The following is an 11529-nucleotide window of genomic DNA, read 5'->3' on the forward strand; positions in this document are numbered from 1 at the left end:
AATGGTGGAAAAAGTACTAAATTGTCATACTTGAGTAAAAGTAAAAAGTAAAAGTAAATGCTATACATCCAAATCCTTATATTAAGCAAATCAGACTGCACAATTTCCTTTTTTTGTATTTTTTTGACAGACAGTTAGTGAAGTAAATGTTTTGTCAAAAATATAAATAGTAAAGTACAGATACCCCAGAAAACATATTTAGTACTTTCAAGTAATTTTACATAAGTACTTTATACCACCGACCCTAAGCATGATGGGATGTTAATTGCTTAATTTACTCAGGAACCGCACCTGCTTTCAACAAACTTTGTATCCCTAATTTACTCAACTGTATCCTTTATTTTGGGAGTTACCTGTCGCGTCAGTGACCTCTGGTGGCAAAACTATTTACTGCATCTAATCAGAGAAAAACAACTCCAATGTAAATTCTGATGACAGAACTTCGATGTATAAGTTTACCCCAACATATTGTTTCTTTCTTTCACCATCGGGCTTTGATACAAATTTGTATATTACTTGGTAAGAGTTCATAATGTTCATTTAAGATAATTTCTTGACAAATACATACAAAATACTTTTCACTGGTGGACAGAGTGGTATACTAGCAAGCAGGATCAATGAGTTAGTCAGCAAACTTGCCTAAATATATGTTTTATTCTTTTGAAAGATAAGCTTGAAATGGGCATGGTCTAATTGACTCAACAACCAAAAACACATATATACGTTTAGATGTATTAATGAACCAGAAAATCTGGTTGTTTCTCAGTTAGCTGGCTAACTCATTGATCCTGATTTGTCGTATACCCCTCTGGATAGTATTAAAAACAGAAGACAGGATAGACTTCTTAATTGCATTAATTTATTTTGCCAATGAAACCATGGTTACAATCAGAAATGCATCTGGTGATATTGGTAGCCTTGCATTTGTGACATGACAAGACCAATCTGTATATCTGTGAATGATGCATCAGGGAGCCTGTGCTCAGTGAGAGCTTCCTCAGACGGAGGGCAGGCTGGGAAAGATGTTAGACCACCAGTTCACAAAGCGCACCCTCATCTTCTCATGGACGTAGTTCTTGTTCATGTGTGCATTGATCTCCAGGTATTTTTGCCCAGAGGTGGTGTATGCAGGCCAGGTCACAGGCACCTTCGACTCTCCGTTGTTAGGGTCTCTGTGGTGGGAAAGGGGTTGATGGTAAGAAAACATAATGGTGAGAACATTAGATATATTGTAGTATTTGTGAGGAAAATATCACTTATACAGTAATCACATCCAGTGGGGGAGACATATACATGATTGCATTGCAGCTCTTTTTTACCCGGTCCTGGCGAAGTTGGTCCAGTAGGCAATCAAGTATCTGGAGACGTCACGGTGGCTGGGCCAGTATGCCAGGGGCGTGGTGAAGGGCTTGCCGAACACATACTGCAGGTCATCAGCATGGTCAGCCTCCATCCAGCTGGGGTAAGGTTGGACTATCCCAGCCATGCGGCTGGGCTCCGAAAAGAGGTAGGAGTAGGTGCGTGCAGATCTGGGGTAGGGCAAGGAGAGGAGAAATTACTAGATATCAGATATGTAATGCTAGGATGGGAAACAAACTGGGTGAGAAGGGCTGTGCTACAGAAACAATGAGGAAGACTCACTCGGCATTAGAGGCGTGCAGGTAGAGAGCAACCTGGGTAGGAACCAGGAAGATGTAGTCAGTTTCGATCATAACAACGGTCTTCTTGATTGTCTTCTGGCTTGGCTCATCTCCCCAGTCAGCCGTGTACTCTGCGAAAGCGTTGTTTGTAGCGGCCTCTCCCTTTTTAGTCAAAGAACTCAAGAGCAGTTTCACGTCTGACCTGTAGTGAGAAAGAGGAAGAGAGATGCACTATATATACAAAAGTATGTGGACACCCCTTCATATTACTGGATTTGGCTATTTCAGCCACACTAGTTGCTGACAGATGTATAAAATCGAGCACACAGCCATGCAATCTCCATAGACAAACATTTGCAGTAGAATGACCTTACTGAAGAGCTCAGTGACTTTCATTGTGGCACTGTCAACGTAGGATGCTACCTTTCCAACTAGTCAGTTCGTAAAATTTCTGCCCTGCTAGAGCTGCCCCGTTCAACTGTAAGTGCTGTTATTGTGAAGTGGAACGTCTAAGAGCAACAACGGCTCAGCCTCGAAGTGGTAGGCCACACAAGCTCACAGAATGGGACAGCCGACTGCTGCAGTGCATGGCGTGTAAAAACTGTCTGTCCTCAGTTGCAACACATACTACCGAGTTCCAAACTGCCTCTGGAAGAAACGTCAACACAATAACTGTTTATTGGGAGCTTCATGAATTGGGTTTCCATGGCCGAGCAGCCGCACACAAGCCTAAGATTGCTATGCGCAATGCCAAGCGTCGGCTAGAGTGGTGTGAAGCTCGACGCCATTGGACTCTGGAGCAGTGGAAATGTGTGATGAATCACGCTTCACCATCTGGCAGTCCGACGGATGAATCTGGGTTTGGCAGATGCCAGGAGAACGCTACCTGTCCGAATGCATAGTGCCAACTGTAAGGTTTGGTGGAGGAGGAATAACGGTCTGGGCTGTTTTTCATGGTTTGGGCTAGGCCCCTAATTTCCAGTGAAGGGAAATCGTAATACTACATAAAAAAATAACATGCTAGAAGATTCTGTGCTTCCAACTTGGGGGCAACAGTTTGGGGAAGGCTCTTTCCTGTTTCAGCATGACATTGCCCCCGTGCACAAAGCGAAGTCCATACAGAAATGGTTTGTCGAGATTGAGTTGGAAAAACTTGACTGGCCTTTACTGGAGGCTGTTATAGCAGCAAAGGGGAGACCAACTCCATATTAATGCCTATGATTTTGGAATGAGATGTTCGACGGGCTGGTGTCCACATACTTCTGGTCATGTAGTGTACCTCTATATTGTTTTATGTCCTACGGATTCGTGAAGAATAATGACGAGTTAAACGGAAAGTGACCCTGTCAGGTAGACTTCATTCATACATAACATCTAGCCTAGCTGATGCGATGCTGTGCAATATTCCTTATTTTTTATAACTTTTTTTCTCTTGCCTCCATTGATTTAGTCATCGTAATGTTGGCCATCCTACAAGGGTAAAAACGTCAATGACCTTTTAATGGATGATGCTAGAAACATGAGGTTTGGACCATTGGTTTTCTTAGAGAAGTTTCTACAAAATTGACACATTATTTTAACCATTGTAAAATCTGCAGTCCCATTTAAGCTACACCATGCACATGGCCAACGACAAACAGAGTGACCTCTTCCTCCCAGGGAACCAATCAGCCCTCTTCCTCCCAGGTAAATAATCAGCCCATAGCATAAGCACTCACACAGGGACGTTTGCGCTTGGATTGTTGATATTGGGGATGTCCTGGCCAGTGAAGAGGTGGGCATCCATGCTGTTGACCCCGGCGAGGTAGTCAATGTCAGCGGCGTTGTGGAACAGGTTACCTGGGTGATCAGGCAGGAAGTCCCCATCGATCACAGGGGAGAGGACCAGGTTGTCTACCATGGGGGCTAGAGAAAACAGGCAGAGACAGACATACCTCTTGATGCTATCGGCAGGACATGGCCATCACCAAATTACTGTGTAAAATGGTGGTCTGAGGAGACGTGAGCATCAGGCTAATGCTCATCTATACAGGTATCATTACAGGCATCAATGCATGCAAATCACATCCTCCTTAGCGTCTTTATCAGTGTGCCACAGCCCCGTACATTAATCAAAGTGAACACTCACTGGAGGGAGAACCACTCAGGGATGTGGAACCGGCCAGAGTGAGAACCTTAGCGTCAATAAGTTTCAGGCAGGCCATCATCTGATCATCCTTGGAGCAGCCCACCTTCTCAGCAACCTAAAGAGACAGAAAGGGGGATGAGACATCCCTTTAACAGCCAATATCCCTCTCTGTCAGTCCATATTCCACCTCAGTGTTACAGAAGTACACATACGTTCTCTGCAAAGGCACGGGGGTTCCTGTTGATAGCCCAGGGGCAGAGAGCAACACCACTCTGGGAGATTGCCCTGCGGATCAGCCCTTTGTTATGGGGAGAGAGTGTCTGTGTGGCGGTAAAGTACATTTAAACTCGAATTAGTACATTAGTACATCTGTACCTATCTTTGCTTACAATCATAACAGGAGAACCCTGCTTAATGCTTACACATATCTAACTATCTAAAAAGTTCAACGTTAACAAGGTCTGAAATACAAGTGTTTTCCATCAACCTTTTTAGACACAGGACACAGAGTTCTCCGAGGTCTCAGGAACTTGTGACAAACAGCTGACTATGTAGCGTACAGGACATCATGGTCCAGAATAAAGAAGCAGAAATCTCACTGTTCTCATTGTTAAATGTATCACCACCCTACCAACTAACTTCACAGACACAACAGTTAACAGAAACTAGACACTTTGATAATTAACGTATGCTTTATGGCAGGAAGACACTGAATAATCATGACATTTTAATGAAGAGTATATAACATTGAGACTGAAGAAACATCATTCTACTAGACTTTCTTTGTATTTTGACATCACTACCTTTGCCCTGAGACCTCTGTATTAAAACTGTTACTCTCCTTTTTTAGTCCCACACCTGAAAGCTGGAGCTAACAGCGCCGGCAGACTCTCCGAAGATGGTGAGGTTGTTGGGGTCTCCTCCGAAGTTACGGATGTTCCTGTTTACCCAAGCAATGGCAGCGTGCTGGTCCCACAAACCATAGTTACCTGACATGGAAGACAGCTCTGTTAGCCAGCTGCAGTACTCTACCTACTAATTTCCCGTGGGCAGATTCTGCGTGTCAGGGCCGGTTCCAGGCATAAGCGGTCGCCAAATCCACTGGCTCCAGGTCATCTATAAGTCTTTACTAGGTAAAGCCCCGCCTTATCTCAGCTCACTGGTCACCATAGCAACACCCACCCGTAGCACGCGCTCCATCAGGTATATTTCACTGGTCATCCCCAAAGCCAACACTTCCTTTGGCCGCCTCTCCTTCCAGTTCTCTGCTGCCAATGACTGGAACGAATTGTGGATGAAAGACAAGGGCTGATGCCTTATTAGCTGATGTCCTACTCTAGTGACAGGTAAAGACACAGGCACAGGTGTAGGATCTTAATTTGAGCCAGTTAGCTACAGCAGGAAAATAATTCTGCAGCAACAGCAAATGTAAATTCTTATGTGGATTATAGTCAATGGACATTTTCGTGGGGTTTAATACAATTTTTGTAAGGGAAAATCAAGTCTGAAATTTCTAAGTGAAAATTACAAACTTCAGAAGCTTTTTTAAACCTCAAATGGATTACAAGTTTTAGTTCACTGCAACTGGGTGATCAAATTAAGATCCTACATTTGTACATAATACATACCGCTGCTGCCCTGAGGGACCCATATGTTCAGGTATAGGCAGTCCTCTTGGCCACGGGTGTCAGACTGGAGCAAGTTCAGCTGCATACACCTCGGCTTGAACTTAGTGGCCTTGAAAACACCTGGAAGGAGACACAGGGAGAAGCAGAGTCAACTGAGATGAGTGTTAGTAAGAGTAAGGTCTGATGCATGCCTGTCCAATATTTATTTTACAATCTGCTTCAGTATTAGTACATTGTTTTGTACAAATAACATAATATTCCTTGCTGAAAGGATAGACATCTGAGGCATTTAATTTTTTGGTACCCACCATCCCATCCAGGGTGACGCTTGGGCTTCTCAAACTTGCCGGGCTTGTCAGCGAAGGGGATTCCTTTGAAGACGTCCATGGTGTGAAACAGTCCATCAGAATTGATGTTCTTCCCCTGCACCATGCCTCCCTCAGTGTACACCACTCCAAGCTACACATCCACACCCAAAGGTCAGATACTAACTCATTAAACATTCAGTAACATGTGCATGTGTAAAGAGTGAAACTGTTTTTATAATAGGCACCAATCTATTCAGTGTTGCTGTTTTATGGATGTAGTGTCATTGTTTTTTGTTGTTTATGAGTACGAACTGTTGCAAAAAAGATGTTCAGCTGTTGAATTCACACTGCTTGTCAACCCATTGCTGATAAACATGTGAAAAAACCTGCAGCGTCAGTACAAACGCAGGAGATGTTTTTAACTCTGATGTTTTAAGCCTTTGTGTTTTACTATTGTTTACCTTCTCAGTATAAACTAAATACTTAGTAGCCTTTTTTTGTCCAACTACATTTCTATAGTATCTTCTTCACCTCAACGAGGTGATCAAAACCACAGTAAGAAAAAACAGAGCTACATTAAAACAGCTACATTAACAAATATGGTATTTGGACATTTGTTTTACTAAAAAATATAATTATTTATTTAATTACAGTAAAGATGAAATGATCAAAACCAAATCAACTAAAATGGACTTACAGTGGCAGCAGAGGCGGACCCCAGGAACAGGGCAGCAGAAACCAAAATCCACAGCGTCTTCATAACGGTCATCCAAAGACACCTGTATGCAGGAGACCCCTCCCATCTCTCTAGCCATATTACACGATCACAGAGCATGTTCTGTTCCAGACAGAGTTTCACAATGTCCATAAAGGCGCGTGCAGATTAGGTTCTTACTGCTTGTAGCAGAACTCGACGAAGCGAAAGTGAACATCTGTGCTCGCTAGTGCAGAGCAATTAGTGCTTTTTGAGTTTGGTTTCTGTTCGATTATGAAAAGATTTGCACGATTTTCGATTTCAATATTTTTATTTATTTTTATTAAGTGCACTATGCATTATGTGAGTTAACAATCATTTATTCACATTACTTTAAATGACTTCACTTTAATAACATATTTCAGTTGTGTATATTACATTTTATTTTATTTCAATAATATTATTTCATTCCAAGTCATCATCTCATTTCTATAGAGCTGCTGCCCAGTGTTTCTGCTGCAGGCATTTATATGTGGCATTGCACCGCGGGAAAATTATTGCCGCCACGGCAAAGAAAATATGGAACATGAAAAAATATTTCTGCAGAGGTGCACATTGAAGATGCTAGAACAGTTCTCATTTACTCAGGATTATCCGTAATTATGGCGGCATCCACATTAATGTAGAAGTGTTTAGAAACATTCTATTTTTAACTTGAATAAAAGTGACTCCAAAATGACACAATACATTATTTAACATTAATTTCTATAGAACACAAAATAATCTGAAACACAACCAAAATAAACAGTAAATGCATCCAAAAAGCTTGACATAATCATTGTGTGCTAGGAATATGGGATCATTTCAAATCCAGAGCCAAAACAACAAAAAATTGTCACTCTCCCAATACTTTTGGAGCTCACTGTATTTACCTAGTCAGCTTATTGTTGTGTGTTTTATACAAGATAAATATTCCTCTCGAGGCGCATTCAGGAGTGCCACAGGGAGGGAGACATGCATTCTGACAAGCAGTCAATGCACTACAATTCTTGAAATAGAGGAGGAAAAGACAGCAGTTTTAACGGCCTTTGTTGAAAGGAGGGGGATACCAGCTTTCCATTCCTACTTGATTTATTTCTCAACTCATAAATATGCTGGAACTGCACCATCTTAAAGTGTGAGTTGTTAGCAGCAGTGTAACAATTGTCATCTGGAGAAGGAGAGGAGGACCAAGGTGCAGCGTGGTAAGTGGTCATATTTTAAATAAAATACAAAAACACTTGACAAGCAATAAAAAAACGACAAAACGAACAGTCCTGAAAGGTGAAACAAAACACTAAACAGGAAACAACCACCCACAAACAAAAGTGGGAAAACAGGCTACCTAAATATGGCTCCCAATCAGAGACAACGATAGACAGCTGTCTCTGATTGGGAACCACACCAGGCCAAACACACAGAAACAGAAAACCTTGACCTACAACATAGAATACCCAGACATAGAATACCCACCCACATCACACCCTGAAAAATAGAAACATACAAAGCAATCTACGGTCAGGGCGTGACAAGCAGCATGGTTGTGAGTGCATAGGGAAGAGTGGGGCTAAATGTAACAGGGGTCAATTGTAGAGTAAATTGGGTTCAAATACCTCCTACTTTTTTTTGCTGCCTATGCTGTCTGACAAAATCACTATTTTAGTTGTTTTTCTAAAGTAAATAAGGCATACTTTTATGACTGCTGAATAAAAAATAGCAATCACTTAGATCATGTATTTTCAGGTAGAGATATCACAAAGCCACTGCTGTCTATCGCGTGTCTGCCTCCACACAGACCGGACAAGTAAGAGCATAATTACTTATGGTCATTGTAGTTAATAACCATGTTTTTTCCGCTAAACTATGTAGAATATTGGCCTGTTGGAAACTACAACTCCCTACTATATCGCACAGGTCGGGCTTGATCTGATTTATATCTAGAGAAACTACACATTGAGCTCACAGAAAAAAAAATACGAAATGGTATTCAAATAATTGAACCCAATGTTGGTCAATTAATTGTTTCAAAAAAAGAAATAATGCGATTTCGGTTAATTGCTCAGCACGAGTGCTTCCATACTCCCTTAAAAGACAACTTAAAAAATTTGAAAAAAGCTAAAATATTACTGTAGTAACATAGCCAGTAACACTTCCTCAAAATAGTCAGAATTGATCTAAGATAGATCGAGAAATCTGTAATAAATGTTGAAATTTTGACAAGGAGGTCTTAGTCACACAATTTTACATCTAACTAAGATGTTTGATGCAGTATTTCTCAAGTGAAAAGATTTGCATGAAAACTAGTAGTCTCTCTTTGAATGACAACAAATACCTCATTAAAGAATTCCGTCCATAGTTCCCACACCTACTAGGAGTAGTACTGTTGACCAATCACCAACGAAAGGGCATAGACTTCAGCTACCGAAATTCGACTTGCCTCAAGAAAAAATGTTGTGCAAGAACAACCGGGGAAAAAAACTGCCGAAGACCAAACCGAACAAAAACGTCACTAAATGGCGTCATGATATACAGTACCAGTCAAAAGTTTGGACACACCTACTCATTCCAGGGTTTTTCTTTATTTTTACTATTATTCTACATTGTAGAATAATAATGAAGACATGAAAACTATGAAATAACACATATGGAATCATGTAGTAACCAAAATAGTGTTAACAAATCAAAATATATTTTATATTTGAGATACTTCAAAGTAGCCACACTTTCACACTCTTGGCATTCTCTCAACCAGCTACACGAGGTAGTCACCTGGAATGCATTTCAAGTAACAGGTGTACCTTGTTCAAAGTTAATTTGTGGAATTCCTTTCCTTCTTAATGTGTTTTAGCCAATCAGTTGTGTTGTGACACAGAAGATAGCCCTATTTGGTAAAAGACCAAGTCCACATAATGGCAAGAACATCTCAAATAAGCAAAGAGAAACGACAGTCAATCATTACTTTAAGACATGAAGGTTAGTCAATACGGAAAATTTCAAGAACTTTGAAAGTTACTTCCAGTGCACTCGTAAAAACCATCAAGCGCTATGATGTAACTGGCTCTCATGAGCACCGCCATAGGAAAGGAAGAGCCAGAGTTACCTCTGCTGCAGAGGATAAATTCAGTAAAGTTAACTGCACCTCAGATTGCAGCCCAAATAAATGCTTCAGAGAGTTCAAGTAACAGACACGTCTGAACATCAACTGTTCAGAGGAGACTTCTTGACTCAGGCCCTTCATGGTCGAATTGCCGCAATGAAACCACTACTAAAGGACACCAATAAGAACAGACTTGCTTGGGCTGAGAAACACGAGCAATGGACATTAGACCGGTGGAAATCTGTCCTTTGGTCTGATGAGTCCAAATTTCAGATTTTTGGCTCCAAACGCTGTGTCTTTGTGAAACCCAGAGTAGGTGAACAGATGATCTCCACATGTGTGGTTCCCACCGTGAAGCATGGAGGTGATGGAAAGATTGTGTGGGGGTGCTTTGCTGGTGACACTGTCTGTGATTTATTTAGAATTCAAGGAATACTTAACCAGCATGGCTACCACATCATTCTGCAGCGATGCTCCATCCCATCTAGATTGCATTTAGTGGGACTATCATTTGTTTTTCAACAGGGCAATGACCCAACACACCTCCAGGTTGTGTAAGGGCTATTTGACCAAGAAGGAGAGTGATGGAGTGCTGCATCAGATGACCTGGCCTCCACAATCCCCTGACCTCAATCCAATTTAAATGGTTTGGGATGAGTTGGACCGCAGAGTGAAGGAAAAGCAGCCAACAAGTGCTCAGCATGTGGGAACTCCTTCAAGAGTGTTGCAAAAGCATTCCAGGTGAAGCTGGTTGAGAGAATGCCAAGAGTGTGCAAAGCTGTCATCAAAGCAAAAGGGTGGCTACTTTGAAGAATGTAAAATCTAACATATTTTGATTAACACTTTTTTTAGTTACTACATGATTTCATGTGTTATTTCATCTTTTTGATGTATTAACTATTATTCTACAATGTAGAAAATAGTAAAAATGAAAACCCTTGAATGAGTAAGTATGTCCAAACTTTTGACTGGTACTGTATGTGCCAACTGTTTTGACTGAGAGCCATACGGTATCTTCCCCTAAACCCATACAGTTGGTAACAGAGAAACATAAAATATGGGAGGGACGCTGTCACTGTAGCTTCCATGGTGGGCCCTGGTATATAACATGTTTATTTTCAACTGATTCAAGATGACCATTTATACTAGTCTACCCTCAAGTTCAAATCTGGACCTCGAAGGCGTTTTTTCATTGTTCCCCTCTAATCAGGGACGAATTTAGACCTGTGATACCAGGAGGGGGCAATAATTATCAGGTAGAACAGAAAGACCTTAGGGTAACATTTGAATACCCCTGGTCTATAAGATGTTCAGTCACACACACAATAACGTAATTTCCTGTCACAAACTCAGATACCTCCAGCGCCTCGAGCTGTTGTTTCTGAAGTTTAACTTTCTATTTTATTTTTTATAAGTGTTTGTGTCAACACCTTATACCAACTAGTCAGCTAGGTTGCAATGGAGCCCGCATTGCCTGGAATAGCTAACAAACGTTTCCTGCGCTGTAGAAGCTGTGTTTATTACACAATTTTGACAATCCGGAGTTCCAATGTGGCAATTGTTTGCTAGTGGAGGATTACAGTAATGAGGTGGCTACGCTTATCAAGCAAATCTCAATTCTGTCCGAATATATGGGAAAAACGCAAATTGTAACTTTCTCGTTCTCAACTCCTAAGGCTGGACGCTGCTCGGGCCTGATGGATGTTTCCCCGCCTTGTCATTTGTCCCTATCCGAATGGCCTGTGCTACCTGGAACTCGCCTGCCAAGGAAGTCGCCTCCATCTGCTTATCCTGCTGACTCCAACTACGCTGACTCCAGTAGCGGCTTTGTCATTGAGTTTGGCTCTTTTCCCTCTTTCTGGATCTGACGGGGCACTGCCTGCTGTGGGAGGTCTGGACCTATCGCCAGGATCAGCGGCCGTACGCTATCCTGCTTCTCGTGGACCCTTGAAAGATTCAACAAATTATGTGAGGGGTAGGAATGGGCAGATTTCT

The 11529-nt window shown here is 41.6% G+C and overlaps 1 protein-coding gene across 1 annotated transcript; it reads right to left on the reverse strand.

The window, feature by feature from the left end:
* Positions 1 to 848: 848 nt before the first annotated feature.
* LOC139552355 (bile salt-activated lipase-like) lies at positions 849 to 9992 on the reverse strand. Its single transcript, XM_071364010.1, has 10 exons — positions 6402 to 9992; positions 5705 to 5855; positions 5397 to 5516; positions 4627 to 4757; positions 3981 to 4088; positions 3769 to 3883; positions 3359 to 3545; positions 1642 to 1842; positions 1320 to 1529; positions 849 to 1172 (listed from the first exon to the last, which is right to left on the reverse strand). Exons 1-10 carry the CDS (start codon positions 6570 to 6572, stop codon positions 998 to 1000), a joined length of 1569 nt encoding a protein of 522 aa, XP_071220111.1. The 5' UTR covers positions 6573 to 9992; the 3' UTR covers positions 849 to 997.
* Positions 9993 to 11529: the final 1537 nt, after the last annotated feature.

This window comes from Salvelinus alpinus, chromosome 24, assembly GCF_045679555.1.
Source record: "Salvelinus alpinus chromosome 24, SLU_Salpinus.1, whole genome shotgun sequence".
In the NCBI taxonomy this organism is placed as follows: Eukaryota; Metazoa; Chordata; class Actinopteri; order Salmoniformes; family Salmonidae; genus Salvelinus; species Salvelinus alpinus.

Coding starts and splice junctions, on each gene's coding strand:
- LOC139552355 (XM_071364010.1), bottom strand. CDS start 6,572: ATGGACATTGTGAAACTCTGTCTGGAACAGAACATGCTCTGTGATCGT. Junction 5,517..5,704: donor GCGTCACCCTGGATGGGATG/GTGGGTACCAAA, acceptor GTCTCCTTCCAG/GTGTTTTCAAGGCCACTAAG. Junction 1,843..3,358: donor CCAAGCGCAAACGTCCCTGT/GTGAGTGCTTAT, acceptor TTCTCACTACAG/GTCAGACGTGAAACTGCTCT.